Source organism: Mycteria americana, chromosome 9, assembly GCF_035582795.1.
Source record: "Mycteria americana isolate JAX WOST 10 ecotype Jacksonville Zoo and Gardens chromosome 9, USCA_MyAme_1.0, whole genome shotgun sequence".
In the NCBI taxonomy this organism is placed as follows: Eukaryota; Metazoa; Chordata; class Aves; order Ciconiiformes; family Ciconiidae; genus Mycteria; species Mycteria americana.
In genome coordinates this window covers 42,897,262-42,912,457 of record NC_134373.1, presented here as the reverse complement: position 1 = coordinate 42,912,457, position 15,196 = coordinate 42,897,262, and the positions used below count along the sequence as shown (strand labels likewise).

Here is a 15,196-nt window from a genome sequence, read left to right as displayed (position 1 = left end):
GACGTGGGTTCCAATATCCTGAGTTCCATTGTTGAAATAACAGTGGGTTTTAGTTTTACCACATAAAAACATTCAAGTACTTTTGTTACGGGCCTGGCATCAAATCTAGAAAAGTGAATGAAACTCTGAGTGCACAGTGGAGCGTCTGTCCTGGACCTGCTCGGCAGGACGGGTGCTCCGCTCGCCCGGGGAGCCCTCGGAAGGGCGCACCGCGGTGGAAGGCCTGTCAGTGCTCCCCGGGTCTCTGCGGGCCCAGGGACGCGTCGGTGCCTTTCTAGCAAAGCGTCTCTTCAGTAGGGCCCTCCTAGAAAGGCAGTAACGCGGGTTTTCCTGGCCGGTGTAGGCAGATAAAATTTCATTTTTAGAAAGAGATTCTTAATATAGTTTCTTGTGGTTTAATTTGTTTTATGGAATTGTTTTTATTTCGGAAAGGGGAAGGCAGTTGAAAGGGGAGTAACGAATCCATTTCTTGATCTGTACTGCAAAAAAATACCAGATATTGGAATTTTTCTTTTGTGACCTGCATCACTGGCCAAACCCATGTTGGGCTTTTGTACGAAACAGAAGCCTTGACTTCCTGGCTGAGATTTGTGTTTAAGTACTGTCTCAGAGTGAGTTTTCACGGTAAATTTTCAAAGCCCTGGGAATGGGTCGGGCCCTTCGTTGCAGTGCCGGTGTGTGCTGTGTGTCACAGCCACCTCTTGCGTTCCCCAAAACCCGACCCGAAACAGCTACGGGCGTTCTTTCAGCATTTATCTTCCCATTAAGAAAATTTAAAAATAAAAATCAAATTGTGAATGAATTTCAATGTGTTGCCTTAAGAACCTGCTGAAGAATGTGCCACCGCCTTTCACCAGCAGCCGCGTAGCCGTGTCCGGAAGGTCCCTTAGGGAGGGAAAAGGAAGAAGCTTAAGCCCCGTCTCCTTTTTGCTTGCCTCTGCCCCCTTTGCTTTTCGGAAGTTGTGCCAGCAGTGCCCGCTGCGGTACACCTTCGGCAACTCTGATGGGAATATTTTTGTACATTTTTATCAATTATTAAACCTTGTCTTCTAGTGTGTACTAGTATTTATTTCTAGTTTTAAATACTCTGTACAGCTGTGGTAAATTACTATCTTCTGATCGTTGGATTTAAGCAACTTAGGTGCTCACAAAAACTATTTGAAGACTATGTAGAGTTCAGCTTCCTTTTCAGTGCATTTTTTTCCCAATCTGTGACAGCTGTTACTAACGCAGGAACCCCCAAAAGGTCCAATTCCCACAGCGAATTTTCTTGCCAGGGTGGTTCCATGATTCAGACTCCCTCTAAAGAACACTCTTGGAGATTGAAATTAGTCCTTTGAAATACAAACTGCTGGCGACGGCTGCCCCGCAGCAGGACCCCACGGCCTTTTTACTGCGGTGATGCGGTGCTGGCAGGACGCTGGGTACAGAGCGCCTTTCGGGGTTGGTGTTTTCCAGCAGAGTGAGTAGTAGTTGCTCATTGATCGCTTGGGGGAAAAAAGACCCGAGTTTGGTCAAAGAGGACTTGTGCTCATTCTTTGTACCCCGTGGCATGTTTCATGTCAAAATCGGGGGAGCTGCTGAAGCGTTGGCGGTGGCTTTGTTCCAGGCTGTCCCCTGGAGCAGGCGGCTCTGCCCAGCCTGGCAGGGCGGGCAGGAGTTGGTGCTCCCAGGACTATTTACAATCAGCCGAGATTTTAAATATGTATTTTGCTAACGGGGTAAATATCGCTTTCCTGATATTTTAACACAGAAATGCGTAGATCGCGTAGCAGGTACCAAAGCCCAAGTGGAAAAGAGGCTAACAACGGGTTTTGGGAACGGGAGGTTAACCGCTGACCGGGTCTTGTGCGGGTTTGGCGTTGGTGCAGTGCTGGGACGGGAGGGAAGAGCGTGCTGGGCTCGTTTAGCATTTGAGAGGTCACGATGGTTTGCAAACGCGTTAGAACTTCTGTACGATATCTTGTTATGGCCTTGCATTTGCATAAGGAAAAAGTGTTTCTAAGTAAATATTACTTTTAAAAGGTTTGCCTTTATTTTTCCATTAAAAATAAAAAACCTGTAAATATAAAGTATTCTAATGGGGTTTTTTTTGTATGTCTTAGCTCTTGCAAAAGAAATGCATCTTAAAAGGAGACCGCTTTCAAAACACCCCTGGCAAGGTGTAATTTAGCTTTCAGGGAAATGAGTTCCAGCTTTTTTGCAGGTTTGGGTTTTTTTTTAGTTTTTCCTCCTCTCTCCTCTCTCGCAGCCTCATCTTTTTGTGGTGGCCTGTCGCTGCCGTGGCAGAACCGCCTTGCCTGCGTACCCCGGCTGTGCTCTTACACGGCGACTCGCTCTCCTGCCTGGCCAGCACAGGGAAGCCCTGAGCTGAAACGCTGCGTTTCTGCCTTGACAGGGAAAGGATTTTTCGCAAGATCAGTTATTTTTAAGCATTAACGGCCCCCATCCCAGTGTTTAAATTTGATTGTATTTGATTTGCTCTTCGTCTTGCCCAGCCCTGTCCTGTTTGTGACAGGTTATTCCGATCCCACCCCGCAGTTCCTGGGTGCCAGCTCGTGCGGGGCTGTCTGCACCCGCTCTCGCCCTTTGCCCCTTGTATTTATTTTGTTAAACCCTTCTAAAAATTAAATCTGAATTTTGGCTGCAGTACAAAGTTTAAGTTCAGGACTTAAATATTTGTACTGTTGGTTTTTTTGTGTATTTATGGCAAACTACTCCTCACCCCTCGTTTTCACAGAGGGGTTGGCATCTGCTGCAGCCGCGCCGCTCTTGGACACGGCTCTGGGTTCCTGTGCCCGGAACCTTACAGCAGGTGCCCACCGCAGGAACAGTGACCCAGAATTTGTCCCCTTGGCCTCTTGCCAGCCTGGCTGTGCCCTCGCTAGGAGTAAACTGGTGTTGCGAATTACCGGGAGAATTATTTCAGCCTCGATACTGTGCGTTAATCGCTGGTAGCAGAAGTCGGGCAGGGACACGGCGGGAAGGCACTGCAAAGGGGGCCTCAGCCCCGGGTGTGATCGCTGCGGGGGGTGAGAGGGCCTCGGCGGGTCCCTTCCTTCCTTCCCCCAACTCCAACAGCCCCGAAGAATTACACCTTGGAGGGGGGGGGGGGGGGGGAATGAAAGCACCAGGGGCCATTTACAGTCACTGAGGGATCAGATGTGCAAAAGCAAATAGTGAATGGTTTGTAAAGGGAAAAAAATAACCACCCCCCCCAACCCCAACCAGCAGCCAGGCTTTCTCGCTGCCACTGCGGACAGCTCCAGGTGTCCACCTGGCGAATATCGCCCTTCGGGGGAAAGGGGAGAAGTGCCCAAAAACGCCCCTCTGGCTTCTGTGTAGTAGTGTAAATAGTTTATTTGATCTTATGCCAGGAACAGACCAGGAAAGTAACATGAACTGCTTTTATAAAACACTTCTAATATTGCTAAGAAGCAGGTCTATTACTAGAAAAATATTAAAGAGAACATGCCAGCGTTCTATTCTAGCTGAATGGTAATTTTTGTCTTCAATTAAAAAAATACCTTTGAGCTTCAGAAGGTGAGCGCTAGTGCTTTTAACCGTTTGCCTAACAGTTTATTAAATTAATTGTCAAATTTTCTTACGCAGATTAAAATACTCTTCTGTCACTGTCAGTGAAGAAAGAGGCGATGTGGCATGTTCTCTTTAGCATGTCAGGTACGCGTTGCTGTAAATGCAAGAAGGTGGCAGTTTTTAAAGTCAACTTCCTGTAAATAGGTAAGCAGAGGTCAATGTGGTAACTTTGAGCCCCAAACTGTCCATTTAGTTAAATATAAAAACAAAAACTATAAGTTAAAATAACATTCAGATTGTATAGCACAGGCTGATGCATTTTTTTTTTTTTAAACAATATTTACAATATTACCCAGAGGCTGAAGTGGGAATAAAAGAGAAGTGTAAAAACCATAAAAAACTGCACCAATTTTGTAGCAAAATATCTGTACATTTAAAAACAGATTATCATATAACTACACATGATCCAAGAAAAAAAAAAACGGGACCTTCACCAGTGGTTCACATAAGCACAACATAAAAGAAAAAGAAATTCAGTGGTTAAATACTATACAATAAATTTTACAATTAACATATTGATGCAATGAGACCAGGGAAGGTAAGCTGTAAGCAAAATGTATCTTGGAAAGCACAAATTTCTCTTCAGTCCAGTTCTTCACTTCTGAGAAGATCGCGTACCCTGCCGGCACGACTTCGGCTTCATCCTGCTGCTCTGGGCTACGGGTGCACACTAGCAGCGGGGGTGCATAATGTTGCCAAAGTCCGACTCATCTCCCTTTTTAAGCTTTGAAACGCAACAGATGATAACCTATAACCGATAGGGATTTTGAGGCCGGGCTTCCCTTTGCTGACCAAAGGATCCTTAGCCGGGAATTGGAACTGGATTGTCCAAGGAACTTGGCGTTGTAGCGGGGTATTAATCCTACGGAGCAGGGCACGGGATGATTCTCTGCGCGAGTAACTGAACTGCAATGGTCCTCAGAATCCTAATACTGATTATTGAGATGTTAATACCTTAGTGCTAATTAATAAATACACGGTTATTCAAAAGCTGCCTCTAGCTGAAGAACGTAGACGTGCCTTAGCCACCCTTCTCGTTTTTCTGCATCTGCAATGCGTTTGTGCCCCAGCACCCCGTGCCTCAGCCCGGCACTGCACCCTACAACCATCCCAACCTCCAGGTGAAGCCTCGCGTTCGTTTGCTACGCATCTTGTGATCGCTGACGTACGTGGTACCACATCCTAGCTACGGGGGGTGGAGTCTGTGCGTGTGGTGGGGAAAGGTACGGGTCTCCTCTTGGAATCCTTTCCATATTACATATAGAAAGCCCTTAAATGTCTTCCTTTTTAAAAAAAAAAAATAAAAAACAACAAAACAAAACCCAAAGCCAGTAAGTGCAGCTGAAGCCAAGGTTAAGCCCTCGGCGGACAGCACAGGAATGCAGTTAAAAGCAGAGCACGTCCAAGTGTTACCTGTGTACAACCAGTCGGGGTGCAGGTCAGGCCCACAGGAGACCAGTCACTAAACTTTTATATAATCAAACCAAACTAAACACCCAAAAACAACACGTATTTTACATTTTGGTTAAAAATACTGAATAATGTATTGGTGTAAAAAGATACCCAATCAAATCAAGTCCTATTGCTTTGATTAATTTGAGCAGGTACTTCAATTTTAGGCACTTGTTAGCTACGGTTGAGTGGAGAGCCCATTGCTGACGTTCCTATGCATTTTCTAGGTCGTTGAGCCCTTTAGAAGGTAAATTTTACTGTTCCCAAGGCTGTAAATGAGTGGCAGGACATGAACAGAGTTCACACGGACAAGGTATCATCCAAGCACCCCCTTTCCTTGACCCCTGCAGGGCTCCAGCTCACATGGTTATTTCAGCACCGTTCGCAGAGCGCAAGTTCTGATCATCAAAGCGCCGCCGGACGCTTCTCCTCACCGCGTCGGCCCGTCGGTACGGCTGGTTTCGAAGATCTGCGGAGAGGAAAGCGGCGTTCGTGAACACGCACGGCTCGCCCACGTGCACACACACACGCACACATGCACGCACACGCAGTCTAGACAAGGCAAAGTCCTGCTGGAAGCCAATCAAAGCAGCTTGTGTAGGAACAGGAGCAGGGACTTCAACCCAACGAGAGCAGAAGTGAGCAAATACTGACGTGCCCTTTTACTACGCACCCAAGCAGCAGGTAATACTGGTGAAATGCGCTGAAATGCTGGTGAAACTACATGGAGTTATGCCGTCAAGTTAGTGTGGACGTCTCCCCACCCCCGGGCTGCTGGTGTTCACTAACGTCAGTAAGGAAGGCAACAGCAACTGAAATCAGCCTGCTGGACGTACGCCTCGGTCCTTCACGCAGCCTCTCAAACGCTAGCGTGAGCTGAAGGAGTTGTCTAAAGCGCGATGAAGCTCGCTGGAGACGTGTGACCCGGGGTACAACGCTGCCAGTGTTTAGCAACACAAGGGTGGGCCTATGCTCCCTATATACCCATTTATTTAAAAGAGGGTGCCCCCAGATAAAGCAGCTGGTACGCTGCAACCGGCTTGCAAAGCTCCAGCTGCCGTCCTGCCCCGCTGCCGCCGTCTCGCCCGGCCGCAGAGATGCTTCGTTAGCCGAAGGCAGCGGAGGAGCGGCCACCCCCCTCCCTCCTCCTCCTCGCCGGCAGCAAAGCCCGGCCCGACCCGCCCTGCTGCTGCTGCTGCTGCTGCTGCTGCTGCTGGGGAGGCGAGAGCTCGGGAGGGAAGAGGAGGGAATGCTGAGCATGCAATGGATCGAACAGTGGAGAAAGCTGGAGATGGACGTGTTGATGGAAGCCTGTGTTACGTGTGCTGTTACACGTGTTACGTGCGTGGCTACGATACAACGAGCACACTTGGTACACCTCAAGACTAATTCGAGTCAAAATAGTTCTCTCCTGGAAAACAAATTTGCGTTGGACTGGGCAAACCCTCCCTCGCATTTCCTGGATGACTTCTGTCTCGGTTTCAACACAGCTCCCGAACTTCTCAGCTCTTGGTGTACCCCAGCAGAAGGTGCCTTCGCTTGCGGCTGCCCTCTCCCACCTCCATGCTTCGAGCTGCTGGTTGTCCATCTCTCATGTCCCCTTCGGTGGCCGTAGCAGGACCGAGACGAGGGGCAGCAGAATATCCAGGGAACTATGGGGTTGCCACAACCTGGGGACAAGACTGCCTATCTCGGGCTAAACTCGGCAGAGAAAGGGCCAAACCGGGGAGAGCATGAAGCCGGTCACCAGCCCGTGGCCTATGGATCCCCTGCACCACAGAGGGTGAAAATAAAGGGTCTCGGTCTCCACTGGCCTTTAGGCTCTCACCAGTATTACTCTTAGCCACATCTACCAACAGGCTGTCTGGCATACAGAGAGAGGAGGAAGCTAAGTAAAAAGTGATGCTTGCCAGCTCTGTGTATCCTCCACCACCGGTGTGCTAGAAGAAATCCTTACCCTCGAGTGAACATTTGGAAATTTAGTGATATTATTCTTCTTTAGGGCTAAACAGAAAAAAAAACAAAACAAAACAAAACACAAAATGATGGTTAAGTAAAAAAATGGGATGGAAAATGACGAGCAAGTCAACTCAGCGTTCAAAACTCCCAGGCACGTTAGCCAACAGAGCGAGAGGGGGTGAGGCCAAGGCTACGAGAGGAGGTTAGCCACGGAGGGGAAAGGACAGGAGGGCCACCCTCGCCTCTCGCTAACCAAATTCCAAGCTGCTTTGAAGATTGGCTCCAGGAAGATAATACAGCAATTAACTCGAAAGAGCAAATAACCGTTGAGCTGATTATAGTTTGCAATTTTATTAGAAGCATTCATAAAAATACATATCGCAAAAGGGAAACACTGTTGTCTTCTTAAGCCGCTGAGTCCTTAAATCAAGACAACAGTGTTAACAGCCATGCTGGGTTAAACACACCCTTCTTTAAACACTTTACACCACACGATGTAAATTGCTCAGTTCCATGTCAAGCTTTTCATCGTCACAATTTCTGCAGTTCTGGCAAATAACTGAGTGTTTCCCCAGCTCCGCTCCTTCCCCCCCCCCCGCCCCCGGTTCATGCACCGCTGCCGCTACCGCGCCCAACCCCAGCACCGCACAAAGTCCAAGTGAACTGGAACTGGTCAGTGCGCGGTAAACACCTCTGATTTTCTTTAGATAACGTTGGCATGGAACTGAAGAAAGTTAAATATGGATGTGACCGAATGAGAAAAGATTTTACGCTGTTCATTTTATCCTGTATCTCGCATGCAAACATGCAGGTGCTGGTTAAAAAGGCTGAAACTAAACGCTCCTCGCAGAGGACGTACGTTATTACAGACGACCCTTCCAAGCCAGAAAGCAAACCCCAGGGAAGTCCCACTTAGTTCATGCAGCCCGTACTTGTGCTTTGGCATACAGCTGATGCATTACATGCATTTTACGTAGGTAGACTGGCCTACAGAGAAAGGTCTGTAGGCCAGAAATGACATAGAAAAGCCAAGTGAACCGTCACTTTTTGACTGCGTTTGATCTCCTCAGTCTTGTGAGCTGTAGGAAACCTGTGCCAAATCTACCGTGACTTCCACCACTTGCTGTTCTATGGCATTCGCCATGAGGGTGAGAGATGCCTTTGAAACACAAGGATGGCCAAAAGCATCGAGTGCAAAGTCAATGGGATGGAATAAAAAGTTACTGAAACACAAGAACATGCAACAAGAGGTGACAAAATACAACTTCAGGCGGACGCTGGACATTACTATACACTCAACATTCACATGATCCTGGCTGAGATCCGTACAAATGGAGAAGTGTCAAAAAATCTACAGCAACCTTTCTTTTTTCTAAGAGCATCAGATGTGAAAGAGGAATAGTTTAGTAATGGAATTCCTCAGTGAGAACAGGTTCGCAGAAAAACCGAGAGCCCCGCTTGGCGGTTCGAGCAGTAAAGGGCACAGTCTTCAGCACTGCATGGGAATAACAGCCAAACAGACAAACAGAGCCGTGAGAAGCGGATCTATCGCATTAGTACAGTGTTAGTGCTCGGTTACGGACACCCAGGGACGGTCTTACACGTTCCAACCAGCTGTCTAATCGCAACTGCACTTCGGCAGGCTTTGGCAACAAGGCAGTTCTAAGTCTTCGAATAAGTACTTCTTATATTACATCGTTTGCAATGGTTTTGAGAGACTATTGCTAAACGTGCTCCAGAAAAGGGTGTGTTTTTAGACAGTGCTCTGCTCCGGATCAGCAGAGCTTTTCTGTGCATCTGATGAGGCACTATCCCATTTAAAACGACACTTGCGATCATTTCCATACCACTGACAGAGATCTCGTGGGCCGGATTCAAGTGACCTCGGTCCTACCTGACTTCCCGTGCCTGACCTTTATTACATGGCTTGAGGCCCTCAGAGACACCCCCGTAATGGGAAATAGTAGGCACAAGGCCATAGGAAGTGTTTAATTCGAGTCCGGCACTCCCTCCGCTGGACTGCCTTTTGCATGTGGATGCTCTTCTGCCACACAATCTGTTTCTCCCACAGAGCAGGAGAACCACTCTACCAATTAAACAAGCTTCCAGGGGTCTGAAGGAGTTGTAGCAGCAGTAACAGATTAGATATTACAGCGACTCTGCCCTTTAAACAAAGAATATTATCTCAGGAAGCTGTTAATCAAGGTTAAAAAGAGTTGTGAAAGCTTCAAGCATTTCAGCCCTGTCATCTAGTTGGGCAAAAATTCTCTGGCTTTCCTTAATGAGTGGTAAAACAGCTCTCCTCCCCTCCTGCAGAAAAAACTCATGTGAAGAGCATTCAGGAGCAGGAGCCAAGCAAATCCTGCCCAAAGACCTTTTTTTGAGCTTCTGTGCAATGGAAACAAAGTACTGTGAGGCTACTGAAGTGTTAAAATCGTGTTCCTTTCACACCACGGGTGAAGAACGTGCAGTAAAATCAAAGTACTGCAATCAGAGCAGCTGTATAGATTAAAAATTATTTGACCCCTGAGCAAAATGCAGTTTAGAAGGCGGCTCTTTTTATCAGCAAATGCTTGCACCAAAGTCCTGACTGCCTCTGGCCACGACAGCGGGTTCTGCCCCTCCCTCTCCAGCCCTAGGTTGGGATCAGCGCAGGCTTTGCCTACCAAACTGAGAAGCAGGAAAACCAGAAGCAGTTTAGGGTCATAAATCATTCAGGTTTGACTAAATGATTTGCTGTAACTGCGCAATAATGTGGTGCAATTACTGTTAGTACATTTTAATGAAAATGTAGGCTCTTAATAATGTTAAACATCCGTCATTCATTCCATTTATGGGGAAAAAAGGTTTCTGGGAAAGATCTGCTCGGCATGCATATCCCCACCGGAGCATCCGCCGAGATCAGGCACTGAACTGGCTACTCTAAACATCAGAGGCCGAGTACGTCCCCACATGCTGAAAGAGAAGAACTAAGAAACAGAGCGGGTGCCCGAGGTCTGCGCACGCAGCATTGGCAGCGGACGCGTAAAGGCAGTTACTGGCAGTTATTTGTTTGTTACATACCGTTAGCAAAAGTTTCTATACTTGACTGACATCATATAAACCGTGTCCTAAGCTGTGCTCGAGTAACACTTTTTTAAGAAGTACCCGAAGCACTTCCAATAGCTGCTAGGCAGATAGGCATTTTTATCCTTTGTGAAAGGGCCTCTGAGATTAAGGAACAAAAGGTGTTTACCTGTTATAATATCTTCGATAGCACCATCCTTCCCTTCGTACACATGCCTGTTATCCTTGACTTGCCGCCGTCTGAGCTCTGCAATCAGCTCTTGCTGCTGTCTCTTTGTTTTATGTGAAGGAGACTGAAAGCAAAGAAGAGAGGACTTGTAAGGACTGAGCTCCAGCTACGCTGCCGCTTCTCTCTTCCCGAACGGGAAACACCAGGTCATCCCCCTGGTAGCAATCAGCAAACGTAACTGCCGGTTTTCTGCCCAATTTTGCGAGACCGGGAGAACACACGTGTGCATTTAGCTCACGTCCCACAGAGAGGACGGGCAGAGTCACGAGTGAACGTGGCTGCCAAGCTGCTTTTCTTTCTCACATTTGTAATCTACTTCCAAGCCTTCTCATCACTTGGAACTGGAGCTCCAAGCTCTTCCCTCTGAAAAGCATTAGGGGAACAAGGAGAATAGGCTTTCCTTCAAGGGAAAAAGCTTGGCTGGGACTGAAGATCCCAACAGCAGCTGTGGGAAGCAGCACCAGCCGACAAAGCGGCTGGTTTAGAGCCATGGGAAACCTCCTCTAGCAAATCTAAAGTGTTACCTCGGAAAAAAAAAACCCACATCAGGAAAATTCCTATAAAACGGTAACGTGGGGCTCAGTCCTGCTGCCGTGCTCTGACAGGGAAGGATCTGGGGACAATCGTTCCCTGTCCCGGTAAGCGACGGGAGGCTCGGCACGCTGAACACCAATGAGGTTTTAACAGATACAAGGCCAGAGCAGAACAAAGTTTAGCTAATGCCAATGTGGACGAGATGACTTTCTGTCTCTTCAGTTTTTCTTAATTTTGCAGACTTCAAAGCAGCAGAACCATACACTTGTATTCTTTCAGCTTATTTTGGTTCTCTCCCCATAAGGAGAAAACTTCCAGGCAACTGTAAGTTGGACAACTGAGGTTCTTACACAGAGCTGAGGTTTCTCAACTACCAGGAAAACCACAGGAAGACGATGGCTCCTGCCTGCAAGACGTATGTGTTTCATACCTTTTGGTCCTGTTGCTCCATCAATGCTTCTTGCTCCATAAGTTTTTCCATTAAGGCCTGTTCCTGCTTTTTTCTCAACTCATTCTCTTCTTCTGCTTGCTATTTACCACAAAAAAGCACAGGTTATAGCTTCCAATTGCTAAGGAAACCTAAATATTGAGTAACACTATCACTTGCTACCACGGGGCTTTCCGAGGAGCTTAGGTGTGGCAATTTAGCTGCTTCTGAACACAGTCTGAAAAAACTGGGCTGGGAGAGACCTTCCTAGGTGGCACAAACCATCCTCTCCCAGTCCCAAAAGACATGTATTCAGGGTTAAAGGTGGAAGCTGCAGCCACCCAGACATTCAATTTCTGAGGATTCCTCCAGCGTCTCACACAGCCGTGTTGCCTTTCAGCCCTGAAAATAATCCCGAAACAACTATTTGTGCTGCCCCGGGTGGTGTTGCCGGGCTGTCGGGGCTGGCTCACGTTGCGTCAAAGCTGGAGGGAGCTACGAGCTGTTTTGTTGGGTGCCCCGAGCCACGCAGGCACCGAATCGGGTTCACAAGGACAGAAGAGAAGAGGCGGATGCTCCTGTTTACCTTGTAGGCCTTCACAAAACGGACAAACACTGGGAAAAAGACCGAGGGGGGTGTCGTCTTGGGATTCTCCCCAAAGTACTTCACAGCATCATCAAAGGCATCCTACAAAAAGCACAGATTTACTGCGTTGCACATATTTCAAGAGAAACTCACCATCCATTACTGCAGTATTGGGGTCTGCATATCCATACTGCATCCATACTGCAGTGTAAAGGGTCTAGATTTCCTCTGCATGTGAAACCCTTGGCTCAGGCCAGCACGACTACATCTAGCACTTGAACTCGGGAACAAATCCACAGCATTGCTGCACCCTCTCCTCCCTGCTGTGTATATAAAAGCACGTCCTGCGCAGTGACACGCCGCTGCTCACTGTGTCACTCACCCCCCTCACCAAACCCCGAGAATAAAGAAATACCTGGGCTATTTTGGCGTCGTCCTGCAGTTTCTTTAGCTTCCCTTCGTTGTTCTGAATGAACTCCTTCAGCATCGTGTTGTGGTCGTGCATGGTGTACTCACGCTTCGTCAGATCCAGGCCCCTCTGCAGCTCCTTCACGTCCAAGAGGACGTTTTCAAGAGACACTAGGAAATAAAACAAAAATGCTGCATCGCTCCCGCCCCATGTCCTGGTTTCAGCTGAGACAGAGCTAGTTTGGGGTATGGGGCTGGTATGGGGCTATGTTTTGGATTTGTGCTGAAAACAGCGTTGATAACCCAGGGATGTGTTAGTTGGTGCTGCACTGGGCAAGGGCTTCTCAGCTCCCCGTGCTCTGCCAGGGGCAGAAGAAGCTGGGAGGGGGCACAGCCAGGACAGTTGATCCAAACTGCCCGAGGGCTATTCCATACCATACGGCGTCACGGGCAGTGTATAGAGCTGGGGAAGAAGGAGGAAGGGGGGACGTTGGGAGCGATGGCGTTTGTCTTCCCCAGTCACCGTTACGCGTGCTGGAGCCCTGCTGTCCTGGAGATGGCTGAGCACCTGCCTGCCCACGGGAAGCAGGGAAGGAATTCCTTGTTTGCTTTGCTTGTGCGCAGCTTTTGCTTTCCCCATTAAACTGTCTTTATCTCAGCCCACGAGTTTTGTCGCTTTTACTCTTCCGATTCTCTCCCCACCCCAGCGGGGGGGAGTGGGCGAGTAACTGGGTGGTGCTGAGTTGCCGGCTGGGGTTAAACCACGACACTCCACAAGCACACGAACCCACAGCTTGAGCAATTCCCCACTGAGAAGTGCCCCCACACACAGTGTGGTGTGCCGTGAAGTCCCTCGCACGGCACGCGTGCCACCACCGCTGGCCAGGCACAGGAGGGTGACAGTACCTGCAGCAGCCTTCTCCACGTAATGAAGCTCGTTGTAAAAGAGGGACACGTGCTGGTACTTCTCCTTGACCACATTTGAAATATAGTGCAGCAGGGTCTGCTTTCGGTCTGTTGACTTTGTTTCTAGGAGCTGGGGAGAGAAGGCAAAGAGATTGCTGGGCGGAGGGGCAGCAGGCTCCAAGCAAAGTGACTCAACCGGTGCTCGCCTTTCCCTGGTGTTTCTCCATCTGACAGGGACGGCTGTAAAAGCTCATTCAAGCGTTTAGCAGGTGGTTTTCAGGCTGTGGTCTGCAGAGCCTCTGAAGACACGTGCCTTCTCCTAAGCGGCCCCCAAAACAACGATAAGCAAAGCAAACTCGCCCTGCCTGGCAGGGAGCGCCTTCCCCGCTGCCGCTCTCTGCCCTCACCGGCTGGAAAGCACCGACCGAGTTCCCCGGCAGCCGCTCGCCGTGACATGAACTGGATTCCCACCTGGTCCCCACAAGGCACCTCTGGTTTACTTACCAGGTCTAAACTCTGGAGCTTAAATCCATACACAGCTCCTCGTTTACTGCTGTTCATATAGTTTCCGAGAGCCAAGATTATCTGCCAGGATGAAACAGAGCAGAGCATGAATTTTCAGGACAAATGCACGGTGCTTTAGAAACTTCTGGAAGGAGAGCTGGTATGTCAGCATCCACGTACAGTTTCAGTATGTGTAAGGGAGTGCACAGTGAGTGATGGAGCTATTGAACATATCTAAAATCAGACCTACCTCCAGTATTTTCTTCAGCTTTTGGGACGACTTTATGGAGACAGATGCAGCTATTATTGCGTGAAGTTGCTGCGGGTAAACACAGGAAGAGCTTTGGTTAATGCATGTCCAACCCAAGAGTAAAATTAAAATCTAAACACTCACATTCTGAAAAACACCTCTAGTTTTTCATCCATACTGTGGGCCCTAACATGAATGTTATCCTGCCCTGACACATCAGGATTTCAAACAATTCATTTGCACCGCAGATTTACCACACTCAGATGCGGTTGGGTAAAAGTGTATTTACATTTCAATCCTTGCGACTGTGAAAGATGCATCAGGCTGAATGGGACACACTTCAAAGAGCCCACGGACCAGCACTGATAATAACTTTCCCTGATGATACAAACAACTAGATTTTCATTTAAACCCATTTTAAACTTCTACAGGGTAAACAGGACAGTATGGAGCAGTTCAGGGTACAAACCTGGGATATCAGAGTCATTGATATATGAAAATAGAGCTTGAAAACCACTTTTTCATTCGTGTAATTGTGTCATGTGCTGTCTCCGTGAGAACTGGTAATCACTCCACAACACTCAAACCACCTCTCTGTCTTAGAAAAATTAAAATCTCTATAACCTTCACTGACTGGCCCACACCTTCGCACGACTGCAATGCTCCCCGCAAGCTGACCCGTGCCGCAGAGCGCAGCTCCCAAGGGGAGCCCGAGCCCCCGGGAAGCCCGGATCCCCGCACAGGCAACGCAGCCCCCCGGTGTCCCCAGGGGTTGTCCCTCACTCACCGGGGTCAGCATCTGGATGCTTTCTGCAAAGTTGCCTATAAACGCCATGATGGTCATCTTCTGCATCAGCCTCTCAATCTTGCTGAACTGCATCATGAACCGGTCTTCATCAGACAGGTTCTCAATAGGTTTCCTTTCCCGCTCATAGAGCCGCAGCACTTTCACTTCGTTCTCGGTGGGCAGGAACCGCATGAGGCATTCAACAAAATCCACCGGCAACGTTTTCAGGTCAAACCTGCGTGATAACGAACCAGAAGAAGCGGTGTTACGACAAGGCTCTACACAAAACGATGGAAAAGTAACAGAAGTGAGAAAGCTGCCAAAGGCAGCTCTGCCTCCTACGCCGCTCAGCTACACGTGCGCCTGAGTCGGCAAAGCAGTGAGAAACCGTACAGAAGCTGTGAAGTTATTCCTGCTCGTGTTGCCCTGGCTGGGGCGGGGGGCACGGTCCTGCAGGCGAAGCTCTCTGCACATGAGGATGCAAACAAGGT

At 48.5% G+C, this 15,196-nt stretch overlaps 1 protein-coding gene across 6 annotated transcripts in view; it reads right to left on the bottom strand.

The window, feature by feature from the left end:
- Positions 1-4,893: 4,893 nt before the first annotated feature.
- Positions 4,894-15,196, bottom strand: part of FMNL2 (formin like 2) — a 153,928-nt gene continuing 143,625 nt past the window's right edge. For 2 of the 6 annotated variants that reach the window (XM_075511291.1, XM_075511297.1), the window contains exons 18-26: positions 14,706-14,940; positions 13,919-13,987; positions 13,669-13,749; positions 13,165-13,294; positions 12,266-12,429; positions 11,851-11,952; positions 11,268-11,366; positions 10,244-10,367; positions 6,923-7,053 (exon numbers count right to left, since the gene is read on the bottom strand). In XM_075511291.1, coding sequence (XP_075367406.1) covers positions 6,938-7,053; positions 10,244-10,367; positions 11,268-11,366; positions 11,851-11,952; positions 12,266-12,429; positions 13,165-13,294; positions 13,669-13,749; positions 13,919-13,987; positions 14,706-14,940 — 1,120 coding nt within the window. In that variant the 3' untranslated portion in view covers positions 6,923-6,937. Of the gene's footprint in view, positions 5,519-6,922; positions 7,054-7,091; positions 8,504-10,243; positions 10,368-11,267; positions 11,367-11,850; positions 11,953-12,265; positions 12,430-13,164; positions 13,295-13,668; positions 13,750-13,918; positions 13,988-14,705; positions 14,941-15,196 lie in introns of those variants that run through there. The other 4 variants (XM_075511296.1, XM_075511294.1, XM_075511292.1 and 1 more) reach the window with 4 other exon arrangements.